A 24,303-nucleotide genomic window follows, 5' to 3' on the forward strand; every position below is an offset into this window, starting at 1 on the left:
TGAAACTATTAAAAATTATATTTTGTAGTAGATTTTTTCTAATTAATTTTATCAAAAAATCTATATATAGAAATTTAAGAGTATACTATTATTTCAATAAAGATAAATTTGTTATAATACAAATAAATTAATATCTTAAAAAACAACAAATTAAATATCTTAAATTAATAAATTATAAAATTTTATATCTTATTTGTATGTCATATAATTTTATTATTTTAAGATTATTAATTTATTGATAAATAAAATATTCATTTATTGTATTATATTTATCAATTCATGTTTATTGAAATAATACTATAATTTTAAGTTTAAATATAAATAATTTATTATTAAAGTATATATTTTTAATTTCAATAATAAGTTGTAATTAATAGTTTTTAATTAAATTTGAAAGTAAAAAAAAAAGAATATAAATTTAAAAATTTTGCTTGATCTTCTGAATCTGAATCAACTTTTCCTTGTTCTGGAAATAACGAAAGTCTTTTCAAATTCAAATTTGATGGTGATTCTATAGTAAATTGATTGATTAAGTTCAAAAAATAACCCATTTTTGTTGATAATGATTTTCTATCAAATGTATGTTCAAATTCTCGATAATCAATAGCAAAAAGGATACCGTAAATCTTATTTATGCGAAACTTCTCTATGGAATTTTCTCTGGAAGTTTCATTTATGATTGAAGGTGAAAACATTTTTTTGATTGTTCCACGATATGGTCCGTTCAAGAAAGGATCATATATTTTAGGCAAGTATTCTTTTTTAGTTGCATCATTACACAATCTAGTTCTTTTTTCCAGTACATCCAGAGTAAGCGATCCATTGTCTAGAGCCTCGATTCTCGTTATAAACTCCTTTCTTAGTGTGTTTTCTTTTTGTTCATTGGTATAAATCCAATGATTATATAGTTCGTCATAGGAGAGTCTTTCTGTTGTGGACAAAGACATCTTTCTTTGTATCATTTACATCTTAAGAGTATACTATTATTTTAATAAAGATAAATTTGTCTTAATTTAAATAAATCAATATCTTAAAAATAATAAATTAAATATCTTAAATTAATGAATTATATAATTTTATATCTTATTTATATGTTATATAAATTTATTATTTTAAGATTATTAATTTATTAATAAATAAAATTTTTATTTATAATATCTTCTATTTATCGATTTATATTTGTTGAAGTAATACTAGATTCTTAAGTTTAAATATAAATAATTTATTATTAAAGCATAAATTTTTAATTTTAATAATAAATTAGAATTTAATAGTTTTTAATTAAATTTTAAAATAAAAAAAAAATTATCAATTGAGACTTTAATTAAAAAATTGTTAATTGAAGTTTTTATTAAAAAAAATTAAATATATTTCTATGGCATGACTCGTGGCACTCTTTTCATAAAATGATTTGATGTAATTTTATTTTTTTTCTTTAATACATGGGCGATTTTGACCCAAAACTCGTAAAGATGTCTTTAACTCTTATTAGCTGTAGCTGGGCCAGTGAGCGCTAAAACAGAGTGACAATTGTGCTCGTGACATGACGCTTGGCCGTGGTACCTTTCCTTCCAAGCAAAAGCTAGATAAACATGACATCACCGATCTATGGCATGGCTCTCAATCATCTCAACCACTACAGAATCATTCAAATATAAAAAAAAATTAAATTAAAAACTTTAGATTGCTATTTCCATGCCTCTTCATCACTTCCTTCCACTTTTTTGACATTTTCAAGGCAAAGAAGAAATTGTCCAGCAGAATTTAATGTTAAACAAATGAATTTAAAAAATGCCTATGTCAATACTTAGATCAATCTTAGTGTAATCAGGCATTGGATGATTCATTCATTGTGGTTTCTTTTTTACATTTTTACATAAATTTTTTCTAATAAGATTTCAAAGAAAAAAATCTTATGGAAGCTTGTCAATGATCAAATAATTACTATTGGGAATATTTAAATAGGATCATTGCATGTTAGACCCACTTGACCAAAAAATTAAACTTTGATTCATATAACTTCACTATTTAAATTCAAGATTAAAAAAAAAATATGAAAATTGAGAAAAGAATATAAACTTTTTATTGACCATGAATAAAGAGAGAGTATAAAAACATTAATTTAAATTTTATTCTTTTTGTAAACCTCAATAAAAATTTAATCTAATTTAGTGATTGGAAAAAAATTACACCATTTTTCAAAAAAATAAAAATAAATTATTATTATTATTATTATTTAAAAATCAATCACCTTGAAAAATATATATTTTTAAAATAGTGTATATAAAAAATAATTAAAAATATGTCAAAATTATTTTTTTAAATGATATTTTTAAAAAAATTAGTTTTCTAAAAATAATAAAATTTCAGAATAATTATTAAAAAAATGTTTAAGATCAAAAAATTTGTTAAATATTATGGTGAAAAATAGTTTTGAATGGTATATTAGTCTCTTCATATTTTATATCATTTCTATTAATTATACAATTTATATGGATCAAATTTTAATTTTTCGGTTCAATTGGATCCATAACATAATTATCCCTATTTAAATTACTTAGGGAGTAATTTAATGTAATTATTAGCAGAATAATTTAGCGTAATTACTATCCAGAGTTTGGTTGAATGTTGAGCAATGAAAGTTAAAGACTTCTTCTCATTTTCTTTTAATATAGTTCAACTTTCTTTCATAATTGTCTTCCTCTTTTAAAATTTTACATTAAATACTCACTCTTTTCAAATATTTGAATTTGGTTTTAGATTTCTAAGAACAGGGCCTTATTTATTTATTTATTTCTTTTCTTTGCATAGGTGGCGAAATCTAATTGGTCGAGTGACGAAGACGGGAAGGATTGATTGGACGAGCCCAATTCGAAAAAAGGAACAAAGAAGCAGAGGGAAGGGGTTTCACGAAGAGTGTCCGCTCGAAGAATCAGAGGAACGCACCATGACTGTTCGGAAGAGAGCATCATCGGAAACAACCGCCGCGGCGGCCGCCCAACAACCCAAATCCCAAGAAACAACCACCGCCACGTCCGCAACCACAACCGATCCTCCAATCGCTCCGCCGAAATCAGGGACGATTTTGAAGCTGTCTCTCCTACTCATCATCCCATACGCCTACCTCATCTTGTTCCACTACAGAGTCGATGCAGACCTCAAGAGATCTATTCTTATCAACGCGGGTTTGAGCCTCGCCGGCTTCTTCGTTACTCGTACTATGATCCCTGTGGCTTCTAGTTACGTTATCAGGCGAAGTTTGTTTGGTTACGATATCAACAAGAAGGGCACTCCTCAAGGCTCTGTCAAAGTGTAGGTCTTTTTTTTCTTTGCTATCCTATTCGAATGTGGGAAGTGTATATCTGTTGGATCATTAATTTTGTTTGTGGAGCCTTGAATTTAGGGTGACACTGTTTTGTTTTATTTTGAACTACGTGTGTGTTGTGCTATCAATTTGCATCTCCTTTCTTACCACTTCCTTATTTCGTTTATGTAAAACCGATGTTTATTCAAATTCATGAATTGAGTATGTACCAGATGATGAATCGTATCTTAATTGTTCAATTTATGTGGTGACTGCTTTTATTTTATTCTACTTAAGAGTTGATATTTATTCAAATCCGTGTTAGACTAACTTTTTTTCTTCTTAACGCCCAATGCCTAGAGGTTTTCTTTCTCCTCTCTTTCTCTCTTTTTTTTTGTCAATTTTCCTTTTTTCAAATTCATGAACTGGGAATGTGGCTTAGTCCATGTTATTTCTTTTTTTTTTATTAATTGTGATTTCATTCAAATTAAATCGGGCATTTGTTAGACTGGGGCGATCTTGTCACAGGCAAATGCCAAATTCCAAATAGAAGCTAAGAGCTTGATATGTATCTAATATTTGTCTCCTTCTTTCTTTTTTATATCAATGCTTTATCTTGAATTACTGGTATTATTTCTGTCTTGCAGGCCTGAATCACTGGGTATTGTTGTTGGGATTGTCTTCTTGGTCTTGGCAATCTTATTTCAATATTTTAATTTCACATCAGATTCAAATGTAAGTGTATTGTCTTATAAAAGTTTCCAGCTCATGGTTTATTTTAACTGCTTTCAGTTCAATTTTAGTTTTTAAAAGGTCAACCATGAATTTTCTGACTGTATTTCTACAGTTACTTTTTGTTGTAATTATTTATTCATTTTTTATTCTAGAACATCAACTGGCTCATTATCAACTAGATTGATCAGGAAGCTACTTTCTTAAAGCAAATGAAGGAATTATGTAGAGGGACAATAGGGGTATAAAATAAATGTTACCATGATTCAACATGTACATAAGTGAAGCTGTAATAGTGGATGCATGCTTACCAGCTTATCCAATGAAGGAAGACAATAAAAACTTTCAATGTACCTATAAGTTGCCTCAAACCTCATAATTTGCTTGATTTCTAATTTTCTAGTGTATTTATTTTTGAGTGAAAGATCCATGTTAGACATGCTATGTTGCATATCACTTTGCCCTAAAGTAGTGAAGAACCATTAGACATTGAATACAATTCAGTTGTATTCCAATACCCTATTGTTTTGGAATACATGAATATGAACCTAGATACACAATTGCACCTGAAACTACCCAAGCCTCTGTAACATAGTCAGTGCCTTGGTGGTATCACACCTTAATAGCACAAAGGTAGGTGTGGTGACGTAGGCCACAATGTAACAAGCATAGTTCAAATGCCTTTAATAGCCTTATCATTTCATTTGCAATCAACTGGCATAGGGTCCACTTGTTGGTCCTGGCTGAAATCTTAAATATTATTAGTTCCCTCAGAGCATCTGTTGTGCCATAATGGGGCCAAAATCTCCGGGTTGAGAGTGGTCCATTTCTTCTAGTGAATCTTCAAATAGATAGAAAATTTATGTGGTTTGAACCATTTATTTACTGTCAAGCTTCTCTTTGGGCTTTTTGTTCTAAGGTTTTTAAGGGGATTCCCCTTAATGTGATACACCTTGATTGGTTAGCGGCGTGCAACTCCATTGGGTTGGCCTAACTTATAGCAGTTGTCTGTATCTACTTTGTATTTTCTCGCATTTGTTTCATTGTAGTTTTGTTTTTCTTTGGTGGGAGGATTCCTCATCCTTGAGTTTGAAAATAGCATGGGGTGGTCAGTTTTTCTGTCTCTTAGTCTTTGGGCGACTTGTACTCCTTGTATACATGGGTTGCGCCCTTATTTGGCTAGGCACTCAATGTATTCTACTTATTTTGTTTGCCTGTCCAAAAAGACAAAAAACAAAAACCAAAAAAGAAAAAGTGGGGGAAGGTGGTGGGGATGGTTTTGTGGTTTCAGAAACCCATGGATGAGGGCTCTTTTCATTCATGATCACTTCTTATCATTCCCTGAATTATTATTATTAGTATTTATGTATTTCTTTTCCATCTTGTATTTACCAATTTAAGTTAGCTAAGCCCTAGGTTAGTTAGGTCTGACTTTGAAGACATTTTCTTCTTTTAACTTTTAGAATTAAAATGTTGACTACTTCATTCATGCAGTGGCTTGTTGAGTACAATGCAGCCTTAGCATCCATCTGCTTCATGACCCTGCTTGGATTTGTAGATGATGTTCTTGATATTCCATGGAGAGTGTGAGTATTTGGTCATTTTCAAAGGTTTTCTGATTTCCTAGGGTCATATATCTTGCAGAGATATTTAATTTCCACTACATAGACTTTTGTAGTTGTGCTGGAATAGATCCTTATGTGACTGTAATTCTGAAAACAGGAAATTAATATTGCCATCATTTGCTGCTCTTCCCCTGTTGATGGCTTATGCTGGCCATACCACTATAATTATACCAAAGCCTCTCATCCCATACGTTGGGCTAGAAGTTTTGGATCTAGGTAAATGATTTCTAACTCTCTCAATTATTGTTACATAGAAATAACTTATTATAATGTAAATGTGGTGTTTTCTGTCTTTCCATTACTGTTAACATGGATACTTTAAACATGATTGCTGCATGATGATTTTAAAGTAAGAATTTTTTTAGTTTTCCATTCCTGTAACTTCATGATAGTAGCCCCAGACTCTTATTTCATATGTTGAGTAAGATTCATTATCATTTTTTTTTTAAATAAGTTTACTAAAAAGTTGTAATTTTGTGGAATCATCCATCTAATTGGTGAATATACAAAACCTCTAAAAACCATAGTGAAAATATATAGATGTATGTCTATGTGTGTATTTATTAGACACCTTCATTGGAATTATTGAAACATAAGTGACTGAACCATCATGTGCTAGAACTATCATAGGCAGGGATATGAGATGCCCTTGGATATTCCTTTTTCATTTTGGACCATTCCTTGATTAGATAATAACTGATGGAATTTTTTTTTTTAAAATAGGATTATTCTATTTTGAAAATAAGACCCAGCCCTTATCCATAGAGTTGGTTCTTGAAATTTCAAGTTTTGAATCATCAAGTTTGTTAAACTTTTCTTGATCTCTGGGAGCTGGTTTATTGAGGTACTTTTTGCATGAATCGCTTTAACATCATATAACATAGCACACTAGATCCAATTTTTTTGTTTGGATGACTTTAATTATTGGCTGTCCTGGGTGAAGCCATTTAAACACTGGGGGACTGAACGTGCACAGCTTGATGAATAATTACTACATTTGAACTGTTGGTTATTTTGATTATTGAGTTGTTTATCCTTTGGCGACTGCTTACAACTATACCTTGATGTGAACAGGATGGATATATAAATTATATATGGGACTTTTGGCTGTATTTTGCACGAACTCCATCAATATACATGCTGGTTTAAATGGCCTTGAAGTTGGGCAGACTGTTGTTATTGCATCTGCTGTAAGAATAAAGCCTTGTAGAACTGTTGGAATTTGAATTGGTTATGGAATCTGATGCATCATAGCAATTTACAGATTTTGATACATAATGCTATGCAAATTGGAGCATCCACAGACCCAGAGTATAAACAGGCACATGCATTCTCTATTTATCTTGTTCAACCACTACTAGCCACTTCCTTGGCTCTACTTAGTTACAACTGGTAAGTATACTGCAATCCTTTACTGATAGCTGTTTGGGGCTGATTCGTGGAGCCTTAGAACCACATATTAATGCTTGAGTGTGCTTTCCTCACAAAATTAAGTGTTTTGCAAATTTTAATAATTGCTTTTAAAAATCTTTACAATCACTTGAAGTGATTCTTGGACTAGCATTTAATAGGAGTTTCTTTTAGAAGTCTTTTTTTTTGTTATGTAACACATTACTAAAACACTATTAAAACACTTTTTTTAGTTTATATCTAAACACCAACTGGTTCTTCATAAAAGTGCATTTGATAGAAGCACTATTGACAAAAGTGGCATAGGTTAGAAAAACTTTCATTAGAAGTACTTCCAAGAGAGTCCTAAGTTTCTTTAAAATTTGTTTCTCCTGCATAATCAAGTCTTGCTAACAGTTCATTTGTTGTATCTTGCATATTCCAGGTATCCTTCTTCAGTTTTTGTTGGAGACACTTACACGTATTTTGCTGGAATGACAATGGCTGTAGTTGGCATTTTAGGCCATTTTAGGTATGTTCTGTCATGTTTCTATTTTATGATTAGTTCAAGGTGTTAAGTGTAATGCAGATGATCTGCCAAAGCTTGATTGGCAGCCTTAAGTAATAGGTTGCCAGATGAGCATAAATGTGTAGTATTTAAAACATTTCCATTTTTGAACATCTGTAGATTTACTTAACTAAAATGCTACAGTATCTTTTAGTTTTTTACGTGGCTACAAAATCCGAAGTTTGCTTTACCATGTAACATTGTTTTGCTTTCTTACCTTAGAGTCATGTGGTTCAAGATGGTTGGGCAAACTAAAATAGTTATGGCATCCATTTGTTTCCATGGAATTTTCTTCTCTTGAGAGAAACTCATTGTTTCAATTGGTTTCCCAAGTTTTATTTATCAAGAAATTACATGGAAGATATGTGCCAAATCTCACTTTACTATTTTGATCCCATCTGATCTTAATGCATAGAAACTCTTTTTGTTTAGGTTTCTACTGCCTCGACAATACAAGGGATCTATGCATACCATTTATTTGCATAAATTTGCTAGTTATTTATGTTTGTTAATTACCTACTAACTGATATACCTTTCATAAATGATGTTCCAGTGAAACCCTGCTGATTTTCTTTATTCCTCAAGTTTTAAACTTTCTATTATCACTCCCCCAGGTTTAATTTCTGTCTCCTTCTCTCTCAGTCTTCATAACTATGCCAGATGTATAAGGCTTTTAAATTTGGATTGTTTTTTTTGCAGCTTTCTGGCTATGTGAAATGCCCACGGCATCGTCTGCCAAGGTAGCTTTATATGCAGTGTCATGCTTGAGGAATTCTTACTAGCATCTTCTGTGAAATTTTTCAATGATATTTTACATTTACTTTTTCAGGTTTGACCCGCAGACAGGGCTACTGACTGGAACAAATGATGGGACTGTTGTAAACCTATTTTTAAGACAATTTGGCAGGATGTCAGAAAAGTCACTTTGCATCCTACTTCTCGTTTTCCAGGTGATTGAATCATGTTTTTATGTAGTTTTTTCTTCAACCATACCATCATGTTATATTTATCATTGATGTAGTAATCTTATTGAGCCCAACTGTTAATAGATCCTTCTTGAAGGTCCGCATGATACTTAAGAGAGAAAAAAATTAAAAAGGATAAACCGATGATCATCTGACTATCTTTAGCCTAAATGTGGCAAGATTGAGGGTGAAGTTTGAGCTTGATATCTCCAAACTAGTTCAAGTCTATCAACTTGATTGCAGTTGTGTTGTCGTCCAGTGATGATCCCAGACAATAGCAATATGCAGTATGCTTTAGTTACAAAAAGATGTAGTATTTTGACGATTAAATTGGAGGGCACATAAGAAGTGGTCCCATTTTTTTCATTGGATCCAGATGGAGATTAAAGGTCTTGAGTGATGTATCTGGCAGAACAACTCAAAAGTAGTGTTGTTAATTTCTTCATGAAGTACCATTTGAAAAACAAATAAGAATCCCCTTCATAACATGATTTCTTCTTGATAGATGTAGAATCCATGGGGCAATTACTTAGAATAAGATTTTGTGCAACAGCCCTTCTTATCTAATGGAAAAGGGTTGCATGATCCTGAATTGATCTTATTCCCAAGCTTGTCTATGAAGAGTGGATTGTAGGCAGGAACTCTTTTTTTTTTTTTTTTCCCTTTTATCCTTTTATTTATTTATTTTTTATATTTTTATATAGACTATATCACTGAGTTGGTCTGAGTGTAACTTGATTAATGGGGATTGTGGCTGGTTGTTTTGTGATCAGTTAGTTGGTCTGAGTGGACCTTGATTAATGGGTCTGGTTGTGGCTGGTTGTTTTGTGACCAAACATATCAACAGTTCTCCCTCAGAGGAAAATTACTTGAGTTTAAAATCTTCAAATCAGCTGGTTTAAAATTATCTGGTGGATTGATAATCTCTTATTGGCCCCTTTGATGGGGGATCCCTACAACTTTCCTACCCAAAGCTCAAACCCAAGGCTCTTATGCATCATAATGCCCTTATATAGTTAATATCAGTCTATACCATTCATTTCAAGTTGGTTGGATCCGGGTCCTCATCCATCAGTTTCAAAAGTATCTTTCTTACTTTCTTTATAGTTTAAATAATTTCTTATGAAGCATTTTTCTCATAAAATATGCTTGTATATATACTGGCAATAATCAGATGTCCAAAGGCTAAATCTATGTATTTCTCAACAGGCTATTGGATGCTGCTTCTGCTTTGTGCTGAGGTGGTTCCTTGCTGGTTGGTACAAATGAGGCAGCAACATGGAAGAAAAATCTTCAGGTTATATTCATTAACTTGCAAGAACTTTTACTTATCATCCAGATGTTGTATATTTTTTCATGCTCCTGAAAGGGAATTCAACACTAGCAATACTGGAGTCAAATCTTTCAGTAGGAAGCGTGCATGGTTTGCAGTTGAGTCATGAGATTCCTATGGATCGATGCTGGTATGATGTGATAAAAAAAAGAAAAGGCTCCTGCAGGTTTTCTTGTATTTTTCCTTGTATGAGAGGAAAAGTTAATTTATACATTCAAAATTTTTGGATAGTTTTTGATCACCAGACTTTGGTCAAATTTTTGCTTAACATATTACCAGCAACAATGCCCTAGTTTTCTGATAATTAATGGTGAAAGCTTTACTTTATGCGTGATATGAATCATTAATGATTTTGGAGACACCAAATGATGTGTCTTTTGAAGATTTTTAGATGAATGAATTGTACCTTTGGTTGTAGCATATTGATTCTTGCTTATTCCTCTTATGTCGATGACTATATGGAAGGAAGCACACTGGGGAGTTCGGTCTAAACTTGAACCTAAAGTGGCCGTCTGCAACATTTACATAAACCATGCATGTTTCTCTCATCTCCATTTTTTTCTCTTTTATACGATTTTGCTGGTAGTTCCATTTTCCACTTAATGATCTGAATGAGCTTATCTAAAAGTTCAAACTCCATATTTTTCTTCTTCCTCTGTCCAGTTTCATCCTGCCAAATTGTTTCCGTAACCCGGAAATGAAATGTGATCCAGCATCATAACCATTTCGCCAGGCCTCACCTAAAGATCTGATGGCTTACCTATAACCCCCTTTTCGTGTTTTTAATCATTCACTAGAAGCCCCATTTAATTAGTGTTTTCTTGTCATTTTTTTGCAATGAAAAATTCACTCATTTCTTTTTTTTTTTTTGGATAACATGAATTCTGACGTTTTCATCAAGAAGAGAATCTATGTAAATAATAGAAACCATAAAAAAAAGTAAAAAACATAAAAATAACAGGCAAAAACTAAAATCCCCATAAGCACTAATCAAAATAATACCTGTAGCCAAAATCAACCTCAGATTAGCATCTCTTAAAAGTTGCACAAACTGTGTTGCTTGAAAGGTCATTTCACAAATTACCACTGCTAAATTTAGGATCTGCTTACTCCCTTTCAAATCAATTACAAGAAACCAGGTACAGGTGAACCAAACAGAACAAAAATGCATGCTTATGAGAGACTTGACACAGAAAGTACGGGAGGTCCCTATCACCTGTGGCAAAAAGTGCTCTCACAGTAGACATGTAATTCCAAAGTCGAAAATTCTGTCTTGGGGAAACCACGTATGCTTCATGTCTCCTTGGTGGATATCTCAATTAAAATTGCATATATGAATGTTCACAGCCGAGTGAAAGGCCCCCACATATTTGAAGTTTCTTGAGAATGGTATTGGTATTAAGTTAGTCTATATCCATAGCCTTCTCCTTTTCAATTTCTGCAGATGACCACAACTTAATTGTTCGATCATGTGACACAGTTGCAATACAATGTCCATCTGCCACAAATAACAACAGTAAAATTATCCACTTAATGCAGAAACTTCAACCCACAAAAAGAGAAATGATTAGGCAAAAAGAACAGCAAAAAGGAAAATGATGGATACTGCATTATTTAAGAGGTTTTGATCTAAAGAAATAATTAACTAATAATAGCATATTATTATATTACCCCATTTAATTCCTATATGAGACATGTATATATAATTATAGAAAGAATAGATGGTGTTTTTCTAGCAAAACCATTCAATTAAATATAGCTTCTATGGAAACATAGGGTTACAAGACAAAAATCCCAAATAAGGTTCCAACCAAGGCAAAGCTTGTCTACAGGACTGTGCCATGAGTTCACTAAGTTAATCTCAATAAGTCATGTTACCACTTGAATCCATCAACAGAGTTTCTATAAAAAATACAGTAAAAGGGACATACCTATTGGGGTTCCGACACTAAAATATTTTCATTTTTTTATTTATCTGTCTTTATGTTTTTACATGTTTCTAGCCATGGTGTTTATTCTTTAATAGCCCCCCAATCACTAATGTTCATACTCTAAAAAAATGATCTCAAATTGAATTGCTTAATTTCAATTGTAGGTCTAAGCTTTGCTTCTCTAGAACTTAAAAAACTGACCTTCCGTTATATCCAAAGATGTAACTTTTGCTTCATGTCCAGATAATGTTTTAACAGGCTTAAAATCTCGGGCTGACCATACCTGATTCACAGAAATCCAAGATGAAACAAGCTAGCAAGGAACTAAGAAGTCAACAATAAAGAACAATATTTTAAAAGAAACAACCATGGCATTTAGAAAAGAATAATACCTTTGCTGTCATATCATATGAAGCAGTTACCAAAAAGTATCCTTCTTGAGGCTCAAATTTAACTTGTGAAACAAGGTTTGAGTGAGCTGGAATTACATACAAGGATTTCTTCTTTCTTAAATCCCAAATTCGACAAGTATTGTCTTCAGCACCAGTGGCTAAATGATAACCATTAGGGGAAAAACATATCCCCAGAACCTAAAAAAGAAACCACATGTAAATTTAATTTGGTTTTAAAAAATATATATAGATATTTTGTTCTATCTTTTGAAAATCATGAATAACAAAGGAAAAGGCAGCCAGATAAATTGAGTCCTCACAGGCTTAACATGGCCTTCCAATGCAAGAATGCTTCTCCCAGACCGAAGGTCCCATACACGACCAAGTGCATCCAGTCCGCATGATGCTGCTAAAGATCCATCCCGGTGGAAAGATATCCCATATACACTCCTACTATGACCTTCTTGAAGAAGCAACTCCTCACCAGTCTCTACATCCCATAATCTCCAAGTCTTGTCAAAGCTAGCTGTGCCCAGGTATTTCCCTGATGGATGAAAGGCTATGCGGGCAAGACGGTCCAGATGGCCCTCAAATGTCTTCAGAAGAGACCCTTCAGCATTCCACAACCTTGCAGTTCGGTCAGCAGAGGCAGTTGCTAAATGGTTGAGTGCAGGAGAAAATGCAACATCAGTTGCACGTTCTGTATGTCCCTTTAGGGCAGAGACCTTATTTACTTGAGGCATGCTCCATATCTTAGCAACTCCGCTTAGAGCACTAGGGAAAAGCAAACCAAAAGAAGAAATCAGGTAATCCTCACCTCATTTGGCATTTGAGTAACCTTATTGAGCCTTTAGTTCCATTAATCACAGACAACATAGAAAGACCTAATGACCATGTTGCTAGCATTTTTCTGGGGAAATGCTAAGATCCAATTATCTAATCTTTTGATGATTTCTTAAAAACACAATGTTGTAATTATTAATATACCTCAAAAATTGTTTAACCAACAACAAGTACAGACTTGCAATTCACTAAATTTTCCATTTAGATCATAGAAGGGGCAAAAGGTCTACCCATGACTGCAACCTGCAAAGAATAAAGGCTTCTTGGTAGCATAACCAATGATAGTGGTGGAAAAAGTAAAGAGATGCTTTTAAAAAGAGCGAGAGGGAAAGAACAAGAGGAAGAGAATTAGCAAAAGGTATGAAAAATTGTGGATATAAATTATGCCTTCACAGCATAAGAGCATCTTAATACTCAGGCCACACCACCAAAGGTTGGATGTAATTGTGTTTGCCTGACAAAATAACTCATTACTCAGAAAATGATTTTTCACGTGTTCTGCTCCTAAAGATTTAAGTTAAGCACTCACACATAAAGGGCACAACATGAGAGAGAGAGAAAGAGAGAGAATACCAGGTGGCAAGCAGTTTTCCATCATGTGAGAAAGAACATCCAGAAAGTGGTCGATCATCTCCAATTTCACTGCAATCTAAGACCAAACTCCCAGCCTCTTTCAAAACCCAATCCATCTCTGCATCCAAATCTTCATCCGGATCATCCCTTTTCCTCCTTGCACGGTAAAGACGTGAAGCTGCTCTCTTAATCGAATACTTAGCAATCTCAACTCGAGCCTCTAAAAGAGATTTTGAACCTTCAGTATAGAATGGGTACTGAAGAGTTTCCTCTTCAACTTCTTCCATTGCAACAGGAGCTGCAGCCTCCTCCTCCTCATGAGCTTTCATCAGCTTCTCCAATTGGCCCTCGGCATCCAGTTTTGCCATAATCATCCTCAGCCGATCTCGTCTTTCCATCTCTCTTTCTCCAAAAAGGGTTATGGGTTCACCAAGCCGGCGAAGGCGAGTCCGTACAGCCATGTCATTAGTAGGCACTGCTAGAGCAGAAGCACGACGCTTCATCAAGAATTCCTGCTTTGCTTTTTCTTGCCGCTCTCTAAACTGTCTGCTCTCTTCTGAAATCTCATATTCTACAGCTGAACCTGAAGCTGCCTGGGCACGGCCTGAGTCATCACGATCAGAATCTGAATCACTGGCTCTCATCTCACCATTTTGTGGAAGGGGTGGCCTAAGGACAGGTGGACGCACAGGGAGAGGAGCCAATGGCCGGAGGATTGGGGCAGAAACTGAGGGTATGGGAGCAATAGGAGGCACAATTGGAGGGGGGACTAATGAAGGAATAATAGGTTGCATTGCTGGTAGTGGGGTAGGATCAATGGTTGAAACTGGAGTTTGATCATCAGTGACTGCTGCAGAAGGTTCTGCAAGTGAAACTGAAACAGGGTTTTCCTTGTCTACATCCATGCCTAACAAAGGAAAACTCAAAATTAATAAAAGCTTATCATAAATAATTCTAGAAAATAAATTGCCACCAAGACAAGTATAATGGTGCACCAGCAGTTCACAAACTTGAAAAAGGAATACAGCCAAATTATGATAAACATAAAAATTATCTCAAAATTTACTATCTGAAACCTCAGCACCATACCAGATCTCATATCATGAAATAAAACTGGATTTTTTTTTTTTTGGATAGGTAAGTAAAGATTGTATTGTCAATGAAAGAAAAAGCATGAAGGTATACACGATGCATATATGCTTTTAAGTATGCAAATCATAAGGTAATTTTTTGAACAAATGGGAAGGTCTAGAAATTTTTTTTGAGGGGGAGTGAACCACTCTTATCAACCATACTAGCATCTAAATAAGAAACATTTACGGGTTTATCATATGACCAATATATTTGTGTGCAATAACATCATAGAAGGTAATCATGTCATTTTGAAGAAATTTTATTATTCTTTTATAAGGACAATGCCAATATCATTTCCCCAATAACCATCAAACAATTAAAGCATTAAAGCAAGCTTTTTTCAAATCCACTTAAACCCAACAAAATATTCTGAAGGAAGTAGTTGTGATTTTGTGGTTTTCACATAAAAAGAGACAAAATAACACCACAATGAAACTTACCTTGCGAAGAAAATTCAAATTCTGTTTCTCAAACCAATCCAATAATAGCTAAGAAAAGGTAATGGCTTAAATAGGAGTTTTTGGGTTCTAAAGAAAGTGTCACTAAGAAAATATAAATGCAAAATTCAACTTAAAAAAAAAAAAAAAAAGGAAAGAAGAAAAAAGAAATTAAAGAGATATTAACAAACCTAAACACCATCTCAATAAGTACCAAACCTAAAGCTTAAGGCTATATTTGGTTCCCGGAAATTTCAAGGAAAATACAAGAGAAAGAAAATAGAGATGAAAAGAAGAAAGAAAGAAAGAGTAAAGTAAAATAAAAAATAGATTTAAATAAATTGTTTTTATATACTACTTCAACCTCATTTAACTTATTTTACTTCTATATAAATTTTAAATAATTTGAAAATGCATAGTTTCTAACTAATTTTAATTATATTTGATTTTCTTTTATATTTTCTATTGTGAAACCGAACATGAGAAAATCATTTTTCTTTTAACATTTTTTTTTCATTCCTTAGTGTTTTCCTAGAACCAAATATAGCAAAAATTTCTGCAAAAATTCTAGTTATGGTTCGAAAAACCAAAACCAAATAATCCAGCCTTCGGATAATGATAAAAAAAGAAAAAAAAAGGACTAAGAAAACAAACTATATCCAAACAATAATAAAGACACAAGGTATAATTGAACACTAAGCCAAAAAGAAAAAAAGAAAAAAAAAATCCAACCTGTATCAGCCCTATAACTCCTGCAGAAGATTCCTCCTTAAAGAAGGCTGCTGCTTCAGATCTTAATTCAAGCCACTCAAAATTACGGGCACACCCACTCGCACTGAAATGCTGAGATACAAAGAACTAAAATAAGAATAATAATTAAACTACCAAACTGATACAAGAAATAAAAAATGAAGAAAAAAGGCAAAATTTTTCTGTCCTCCCATAGCACTTTTGTTTCTTCTCACAGCAGTGAGAAGCAAAAAAGGAGGTGAAAAAAAAAAAAGGAATATGTCCGATATTCAATTGTAGAGGAAACCAGTGGATGAGCAAAAAGAAAATGTTCCTTTGCTTGCTTAGAAACGCAGAAAGCTAAATTCCCAATCCTAAAATTTTCATCAGATTGCACTTATTCTCCATTGTCACAATTTCCACTATTTTGCAATCCAGTTCTCTGCAAATACAGCATGTCTGATGTCACTTGCAACTTTTAAAACCAAAAGACACTCAACTCATCCAAACAACCACCTGGCTTGTTCATGAGTTGTGTTTTCATTTTTTTAAACTACAAACAGCAAAAAGCATAAGACTCAAAATTTTTATTTCCTACCCTTTCCTTTCCCTCTGTTTTCTCAGAAGCCCAATCAACCAAAAAATGGCAACAAAAGTTATAAATGAACAGTGAATTAGATATCACAAACGAAACATCAGCTAAATCAGCAACCAAGTAAGATAAGCAATCAACACCATAGTTACTTGACAGGGAAAATTCTCTCTAGAAAAATAATAATAATAAATTTCGGGCGAAAATACATATAGTTGTCCTGAACCTAACTGAAAGGACCAAGATATGCTTCTCCCAAGCTCGATGGTAACTTATAAATGAAGATAAATATAGGCTTGAAGAAAGAAATTCCTGGGGAGTTTCCTGGAATTAATTTGCCCAGAACAGAGTGGCAAAACAGAATTAAAATTAATCAGACCCGTTTCAAATCAAATTCAAATTTGTTATGAACCCAAAGAGCCGGAGTGGAAAAGGCTCACACAAAGTGCAAATGATATCGAGTATGGTTTCTTTCAAGACAACTCATCAAACGGGGGGTATGCAGAAAAAAAAGAAAAAGAAAGGGGGCAACAGGTTACCAAATGAAATTGCTGGCTAGTTTTCCCCCGTGAAGTCTCTGATTGGTTGGCGAGAAACTATAGTAAAAAATAAGCAAAATAAATATGAAATTGACACTTCTTGGCACTGTTTGGTTTGTGTTTTGGGAGTGATTCTCTTGCTTTTATGAGGTTAAACCAATGCATTTTTGTTTTCTTGCAAAAGCGAATAATTAACACCGAAACCAAACAACAACTACACAAAACTCACCTAAAAAGAGCTCGAAACTCTTATCCGCTAACGTTTGCTTCTGGTTTCTCAGCAACCAAACACGGTATAACCTGACCCCCTTCACACGCTCACATCTAATCCGTAAAACCCTAACCTCACGGACTTGTCAAAATGAAAAAATAAAAATAAATAAAAATAATTATAATAATATAGAGTTAATGCGAAAATGAAAGAAGAAGAAGGGCACAGTTGCGCAGCAGTTACCGGCGATCGCCGTTCACCAAGATGGGTAGTAGCAGCTTCTGCTTTCCCTGCTCTTCTCCTCCGCGATTTCCACTTCTGAATTTGGGCTCCATCAGACTTCATGGGCATAATGGGCTTACTAAAGGAGGTCCATTGCATAGGGCCCATCTGTGCATAAGATCACATCTCACAAAGTTTGATACAATTCACCCACACTACTCCAACCTAATATCCTTTTTATAACTTTAGGTTGAGTATAATGCATTTGTATCAAATTCACATCAACTTGTGTAACTTGTCGAATAAATAGGCAATTTTTTAGTGAATGACACAAATTCGTATCAACTCACGTAATTTTATTTAATAAATAAGTTATTTTTTAAGTAAACCTACATAACATAAACCCAAATGAACCTATTTTATAATCTTGTTGATTAATCTAATTATAATTTTAAACCATATAATGCATATTTAATTTGCTTTTAATTTGTTTTTAAATAACTTAATTTAGTCATAAATATATTTGGTTAAAACATAAATCATATAATTTTATACCAAATTAATTCATACTAATTACTAACATGAGAATCAGATTATTAAATAGGTTAGATATGTTACACAATGCATCACTTGTTTAATAATTATATAATATATAGGTTTATTTTTTGATACGATTATTATTAGTGTCGGATTTGGGTTAAACTATGTAATAGAATGTTTAAGTTTTGACACAAACACAAACACAAACACGATCCATTAATAGAATACTGTCTTATATGAGATTAAGGATATATTTCGAAACTTTTATTGAAAATGATTTTTTTTCTTGGAAATTTTAAAAGCTTATTATCTTTTTTAATTAAAGTAATGAGAATATATTCTGAAAATATGTTATTTTTGAAAATAGATTTGACATGTTTTTAAGCGTTTTTAATAAAATATGTTGAGAAATAATTGAAAATATGAAAAATATTTAATAAATTCTACATTATATATAAATACATAATATCTTTATAAAGAATAAATAAATAAACAGTGTTTTCATTTTTAAGTTTGGTTTTTTTTTTTTGGTGAAAATAATTGAAATCTATTATTAACAACTTTTCTTAAAAACTATTTTTGAAAGTTGTCACACATCCTTAATTTTCAAATTGAATAATCCTGGCCCCAATTTGGAAAATTTAGCAGGGGTTTAATGATCCTAAAAATATGATTAGCTCTCCTAGTGAATGTAAGCGAAATGCAATGTAGAAGAGTTGTAGCAGCAATAGTTGGAAAACATAAAGGGCACCAAATGTTTAGGGCAATTTTGGGAGTGACATCATGGTCTTGGTTGTGATGGTGGTGAAGTAGGAGATGTAATCGGAAGTTATGGACATGCGTGGTTGTGGTGGGGTTATTGTGTCCGGATGTCTATGATCTTCGGCAGGGGCTTGTCTAATTGTGGGACGCAGTCCCTGACTTCCCACCCATGCAGTCCACCAATGCCCTGCCCTCTGCGTGGTTTGTTTTGTTTTGGGAGTCAAACACCCTCTCAATTGCATTGCATAGCACTGCACTGCTCTGCTTCCTCGCTTGCAAGAGGTCCAATCATGGGGAATATCAGATCCCAGCACCTGCTCATCATTAGTTTCTGTTTTTTCTTTTCTTTTTTTGGCATTAGGAGCTTTTGTCTCCCTCTTCAAATGAAACTCAACTAAAAAACAATGCCCCGGTTTTGCTGTAAAAGTTTTACACAACGGAAATGGGTCATAAAGGTAGAATAATAGAGAAGCTTTGTTTCCAAGAGCATCACAAAGAAACTAAGTGCGCAGATTATGACAACTATTAGCCCTAGGGATTTCACTTTTCAGGTAAGTATTACATATCAGCATTCACTCCCATCAACTGGTGGGATGGTTCTAATTGGCAACCATAATAAGCCTTTTCCCTTTTCCTCCTTTCATAAGGCAAAGCTGGGTTGAAGGACAAGGCACCCACCCAGATTCCAGACGTCTTTCAGTCTGTTCCCTGAGTGACATACAAGAGAGTTCAGACCACTACTATTCTGAGACAAAAAATAAATTGTATAGGCACTAAAATAGAAAAGAATTAACATATTAATGCATTATTGGGCAATCTCTGGTTTATCAGAATACAAGAAGACTCTCACTCAAAGCCAACAAGAAGATTGCTGACTCATCATTGACATTCCTTTATAAACATATACAACTAGCAAGGATGGCCACCAAAGACACCGTGTACTAACAAGGCGCCCTATTCCCAAATCCCAATTGGGGAACACAAAGTTCCAAATCACTTTACAGAATATCTTCTGAAGCAGCTACAAAAATGCAACACCAAATGAACAATCATCACTGTGTTGCCCGAGTTGGACATGACTCACTATGTTGGCTGAGTCGGTGTTATGTACTGTGCACTCTCTGACACATAAGCAAAAAACAAAAAAATTAAATGAAATATAGAGCACTTCTTTATTTAGTTCGAAGTCACAAGTCTTCTATGAAACAGGCTTCTTCCAGCTCCAAGAATTTCCTGCTTTGCCTGATCCATGGTGACTCACTGGACCGCAATGATGTATGGTGTTCCTTGGCTGCGAAGCAGCCTTCTTATCCAAAAATGGCCCTTCATCATACAAAAAATTTGCTCTCTTCCTCCCTCCACTCCTCCATCCATGATCTGCCTGATACTCATTATCATGAAACCTTGAGGATCGATACCTTGACATATAACCTACCTCCTCCCCCCTGCTATTCCCGTTCCCTGTTCCCCAAACTCCACCAGCTCTTCTATCTTTCAGATTCTCCAAATCGTTATACTTATTCTCATACTGGTTCCAACCTGATGAATTATTCCATCCATCTTTCCATATAGGTACTTCCATGGCCCCATAATAGTCCCCCCATCCTGTTGCTTCCACAGGCTGGTGGTCCCTGTCTCCCCATCCTGTTGCTTTCACAGGCTCATTAGAATTTCCCCATCCTGTTGCTTTCACAGGCTCATTAGTATTTCCCCATCCCGTTGCTTCCACAGGCTCCCCACAATCTCCCCATCCCGTTGCTTCCACAGGCTCCTCCTCAGAATCTCCCCAGCCTGTTGCTTTTACAGCTCCCTTATTCTGAGTACAACTAAGTTCCCAAGGATTATCCACATTTTGATCATGATGCCATAATCCAGGACCTGAAGGAATATCAGCTGCTTTCCCAATATCCTCTTCAGCATCCCCCCATCCAGTGCATGAAAATGATTGATTTAGTAGGAGGAGAGAATTACCAAGACTTGAAACCTTTTCACTTTTAACACAATCATCAGGATCCACAGGTTCCCGCTCCAAGTCCAATATCATCTCAGGATCAATGCTACAGTTCCAATCAATTTCATCAATATAAATATCCGGATCAGGCAATGATATGTCACAGGGGAGACCATTAATCTGTGCCCAAAATCGGTTTTTTGCATTGTGGAATGCCTCTTCACCTGCAGAGTCATTCCACTGCAGCACATTATCATAGAGGTATATGAATCTCTTGTTTTCCAAGAGCCTTTGCCAAGAAAATGATCCAACGGAACTGCAGAATTTCTTCTCCCATGAAGGTACAGTGGGCTGCCAATTGCCTGTGAAACAAAGCAGAGGTAAAGTGTCAGATTAATTACTAGAACAAAACCCACTTATCATATTTGGACCAGAAGCATAATATTTTCCAAAGGGGGAAAATAAAGTATAATTGCTAGAAAGGGGAGCAGAATATATGCAATTAGAAACAGGAATGGGAAATAAATTCTAAAAGGGAGTTGCTTAATGTAGAACTGAAAATGCTCAAACTTGTCAGAGGAACCCATAGAAAGCATAAAGAGGAAGAGAGTGGAACAGGTAAGCAAAACAACCATGAAGCAACTCCACAAGTCAGAAATTTGAATTTCTCCAACACTCATCATTTTTCCACTACATTAAGTATGTCATTAACCCCATTTCCAAAGTCCACTTCTCGCCATTTTTTGGTGAGATATTTGTTACTCGAATCTTCCCTTTATTTACTCAAATGTTTCCAAAATTCTCCACTTTTCCAGAGTCACATCCACCATATTTTTTTTGGGTGTTTTCGACATCCGTTACATGAATGTTTTCAAAATTCTCCACATTTTTAAAGTCCGCATCCAACATCTCTTGGGTGTTTTCAACATCCGTTACTCGAATGTCTTCCTTACCCTGAATATATTTCCCAATTATGGAACTTGTAACAGATCATTTGAACAGAAAAAGCCAAAAAGTATAACAGAACTAACGACTTTCCAGAGTTTCCCAGCAGCCATGCAAAAGTTTACAAATTTCCATGACTAACACAATTAGGACCTCTAATATTTAGAACAACAATAAAATATGAACTACCTTCAATTCCCTAATTATCACTCATCAAACAAAAGCATTAAAGAGAACAAAGTAAACCTACCACAAACCCTGAACAGCTATAAGAGAAGTCACTGTATCTTACTTAAAACAACTAAATCATTGAAGGAATCCAACCTTTTTAATAGAAAAGAAAGTGAACAAATTAAAAGGTGCGAAACCCTAGTTAGTAGAGATCAATGAGAACGTAACAGGAAACCATCGACTACAAATATATTCAATTTGATCACAAATGCAATCATAAACAGACTTAAAACCCTAATATAAAAAATCCCAATCTGAAACAGTGTGATAAAAACCGCTCTCACAATCAAGCAGAAACTTCAACTTTAAATAAACAAAACCCTAAACTTCATAGCAACCGCCTTAAACACAATAATCAAGAACAAGCGTCAAAAAAGTCAGAGAACAAACCCACCTATATAACAAAAACCCATTGAGGAGAAACTGAACATGAGGAATTTTACAGACCATTACTCAACTAAGAGGATTCTTCGTTTTTCTATCTAAGGCAACAAAACTAAAGAAAACGCATTCGAAAATTCAAGACTTAAACAATTAAAAAGAAGAGTTTTCAAAATCGGAAAGAACCCATTGGCTGAGACCAAAATCCCATCAAAAGACGCCATCACCGCAAAAAAACCAACGAAGAATTACTCATACAAAAGATTGAAAAACGATCAAAGGAAAAAAACCACCAGAAACCACACAAAACACGCACCCAGCGGAGGTTTCCTGTTGAGTGATCTCGTCTTCTGAGATTCTTGATGATGGTAATCACCTTGTCGTCTCCGACCACCCATTCTCAGAACCCAAAGCCAGCCAACACCAAAAAGGCCTGGTTCCAGGACAAGAAGAGATCGGTGTCAGACAAACTGCGTTTTCCGCACAGAAACAAAGCTAAAATAACAAATAAACAAAACTGAAAGAAGAAGAAAAAGAAATACCAGGAATCGCAGAGAATAGGAGATGGGGCCTGACAGAGATTTGATCAGAGTTCCAAAAATGGTTTGATTGATCCAAAAAAAGTTGTTGCGAATTGAAACGAGTTTGGAGCGAATTGCGAATGGGAAGGCCTCAGAGGTTGTCTCGATATCACTCTGATGCGCCCATTGGCATTGTATTTATAGCCCCTGTCTTTCATGTAATTTGGAAACTATATTTGGTTTCCTTCTCTGATTACGAATTTACGACTGAGTCACGTGTAATTGACACGGTTCGTTTCCCACTCTCTTTCCCTCCCCGTGTACTTCACGCTCGCGGTCTCTGCACACGTGGAGGCTGCTGGTGCATCCGTTACTATTTCTTTGCCATCTTTCTCTTTTAAGTACGTCGTTTATTTTGGGAAAGATAAAATTGATGATATATTTAGGTTAATTGTATACGAATATCTTTAAGAATTAAATTTTACGCAATCTTTCCCTTCCTTTACAAATAAGGGATTGCATTTTCATTGGATAAAAATCCCGACTTCTATTCTAATTCAAACTCTATTTCCTACTTTAATTTAAACTAATAACAAATTCTAGTTTAATTTAAATTCTATATTCTACTTTAATTTCAATTAATAATAGTTTCCTACCTATAATTTAATATCTATATCATATTTTAATTCATTAACAATAAGCAGATAAATAAAAAGATAAACATTAACTTTCTCTAATTTTTTTATGTAAATATCTTTCAATATTTGTATTATTTTATATGATTTAAAAAATATATATTTTTTTAGGATTTTTTTTTTTTCAAGAATAAATTTTTTTATTTTCAATAAAAAATATTTAACAAATAAATCATTGAGCCTCAAGCCAAAAATGATTTCATGGTCAATTAAATATCGAATTTGTTGATTTTATTAAGGAAAATAATAAAAGATGACATAAAATAGGAGGATAGCAAAACATATAATGAAAATAATAAAGACGATGTACAAAATTAGAATGACATGAAAAAAAAAAAAAATGCAGGTCTAAAAATTAAACACATAATAATAATAATAATATTTCTTTAAATTTAAAATAATTACATATTAATAATATTTAATACTATAAAAGTAATGTTTGTTTTCATATAATTATATATGAATTTCTAAAAATAAACAATAAAACAAATTATTTCTACTGTGAAATTATATCAATCGATATAACTATCATATATCAATGGACGAAGTTAGCATAGGTCTAGAGAGGCATTAAATTCCCATTAAAGTTATATAAAAAAAAAAACTTAATAATTGAACCAAATTTACTTTTTTATGTGACATTGCCCTCCTTCCAAATAAAATTGGAGTAGTATATACTTTTAAAATATCTACAGATCATACCAACATCAAATTCTTATGGAATAAAGCGACAATATATGCCTATTAAGAGATGGTGG

General features: G+C 33.7%; 3 protein-coding genes across 5 annotated transcripts; 1 reads left to right on the forward strand and 2 right to left on the reverse strand.

Annotated features, from left to right (window-relative positions):
• Positions 1-2,829: 2,829 nt before the first annotated feature.
• On the forward strand, positions 2,830-10,259 carry LOC117921211 (UDP-N-acetylglucosamine--dolichyl-phosphate N-acetylglucosaminephosphotransferase-like). Its single transcript, XM_034839043.1, has 11 exons — positions 2,830-3,312; positions 3,952-4,039; positions 5,531-5,622; positions 5,759-5,877; positions 6,736-6,851; positions 6,926-7,053; positions 7,496-7,582; positions 8,172-8,232; positions 8,318-8,358; positions 8,448-8,568; positions 9,793-10,259. Exons 1-11 carry the CDS (start codon positions 2,948-2,950, stop codon positions 9,850-9,852), a joined length of 1,278 nt encoding a protein of 425 aa, XP_034694934.1. The 5' UTR covers positions 2,830-2,947; the 3' UTR covers positions 9,853-10,259.
• Positions 10,260-10,903: 644 nt separating this feature from the next.
• On the reverse strand, positions 10,904-17,639 carry LOC117920874 (U4/U6 small nuclear ribonucleoprotein PRP4-like protein). 3 transcript variants are annotated; one of them, XM_034838544.1, is made up of 8 exons: positions 17,541-17,639; positions 17,316-17,438; positions 15,959-16,069; positions 13,656-14,562; positions 12,560-13,013; positions 12,240-12,437; positions 12,049-12,130; positions 10,904-11,414 (listed from the first exon to the last, which is right to left on the reverse strand). In XM_034838544.1, exons 4-8 carry the CDS (start codon positions 14,558-14,560, stop codon positions 11,320-11,322), a joined length of 1,734 nt encoding a protein of 577 aa, XP_034694435.1. In that variant the 5' UTR covers positions 14,561-14,562; positions 15,959-16,069; positions 17,316-17,438; positions 17,541-17,639; the 3' UTR covers positions 10,904-11,319. The 3 variants fall into 3 exon arrangements, with proteins under 3 accessions (XP_034694435.1, XP_034694436.1, XP_034694437.1); XM_034838545.1 differs by having other exon boundaries at positions 17,316-17,425; positions 17,541-17,592; XM_034838546.1 differs by lacking the exon at positions 17,316-17,438 and having other exon boundaries at positions 17,541-17,612.
• A 1,956-nt stretch (positions 17,640-19,595) lies between these two features.
• Positions 19,596-23,001, reverse strand: LOC117919699. Its single transcript, XM_034836934.1, has 3 exons — positions 22,872-23,001; positions 22,646-22,762; positions 19,596-21,134 (listed from the first exon to the last, which is right to left on the reverse strand). Exons 2-3 carry the CDS (start codon positions 22,725-22,727, stop codon positions 20,020-20,022), a joined length of 1,197 nt encoding a protein of 398 aa, XP_034692825.1. The 5' UTR covers positions 22,728-22,762; positions 22,872-23,001; the 3' UTR covers positions 19,596-20,019.
• Positions 23,002-24,303: the final 1,302 nt, after the last annotated feature.

The sequence above is a fragment of the Vitis riparia genome, chromosome 8, assembly GCF_004353265.1.
Source record: "Vitis riparia cultivar Riparia Gloire de Montpellier isolate 1030 chromosome 8, EGFV_Vit.rip_1.0, whole genome shotgun sequence".
NCBI lineage: Eukaryota > Viridiplantae > Streptophyta > Magnoliopsida > Vitales > Vitaceae > Vitis > Vitis riparia.

What these genes read in the sequence shown, in the direction of transcription:
- LOC117921211 (XM_034839043.1), top strand. Translation starts at nt 2,948, where the DNA reads ATGACTGTTCGGAAGAGAGCATCATCGGAAACAACCGCCGCGGCGGCC. An exon ending in CTTGATATTCCATGGAGAGT is followed by an intron (nt 5,623 to 5,758) that starts GTGAGTATTTGG and finishes TTCTGAAAACAG; the next exon opens with GAAATTAATATTGCCATCAT. An exon ending in TCCTACTTCTCGTTTTCCAG is followed by an intron (nt 8,569 to 9,792) that starts GTGATTGAATCA and finishes ATTTCTCAACAG; the next exon opens with GCTATTGGATGCTGCTTCTG.
- LOC117919699 (XM_034836934.1), bottom strand. Translation starts at nt 22,727, where the DNA reads ATGGGTGGTCGGAGACGACAAGGTGATTACCATCATCAAGAATCTCAG. An exon ending in CAACAGGAAACCTCCGCTGG is followed by an intron (nt 21,135 to 22,645) that starts GTGCGTGTTTTG and finishes TTTGTTTCACAG; the next exon opens with GCAATTGGCAGCCCACTGTA.
- LOC117920874 (XM_034838544.1), bottom strand. Translation starts at nt 14,560, where the DNA reads ATGGATGTAGACAAGGAAAACCCTGTTTCAGTTTCACTTGCAGAACCT. An exon ending in GGAAAACTGCTTGCCACCTG is followed by an intron (nt 13,014 to 13,655) that starts GTATTCTCTCTC and finishes GCTTTTCCCTAG; the next exon opens with TGCTCTAAGCGGAGTTGCTA. An exon ending in ATCTTTGGATATAACGGAAG is followed by an intron (nt 11,415 to 12,048) that starts GTCAGTTTTTTA and finishes TATTTGTGGCAG; the next exon opens with ATGGACATTGTATTGCAACT.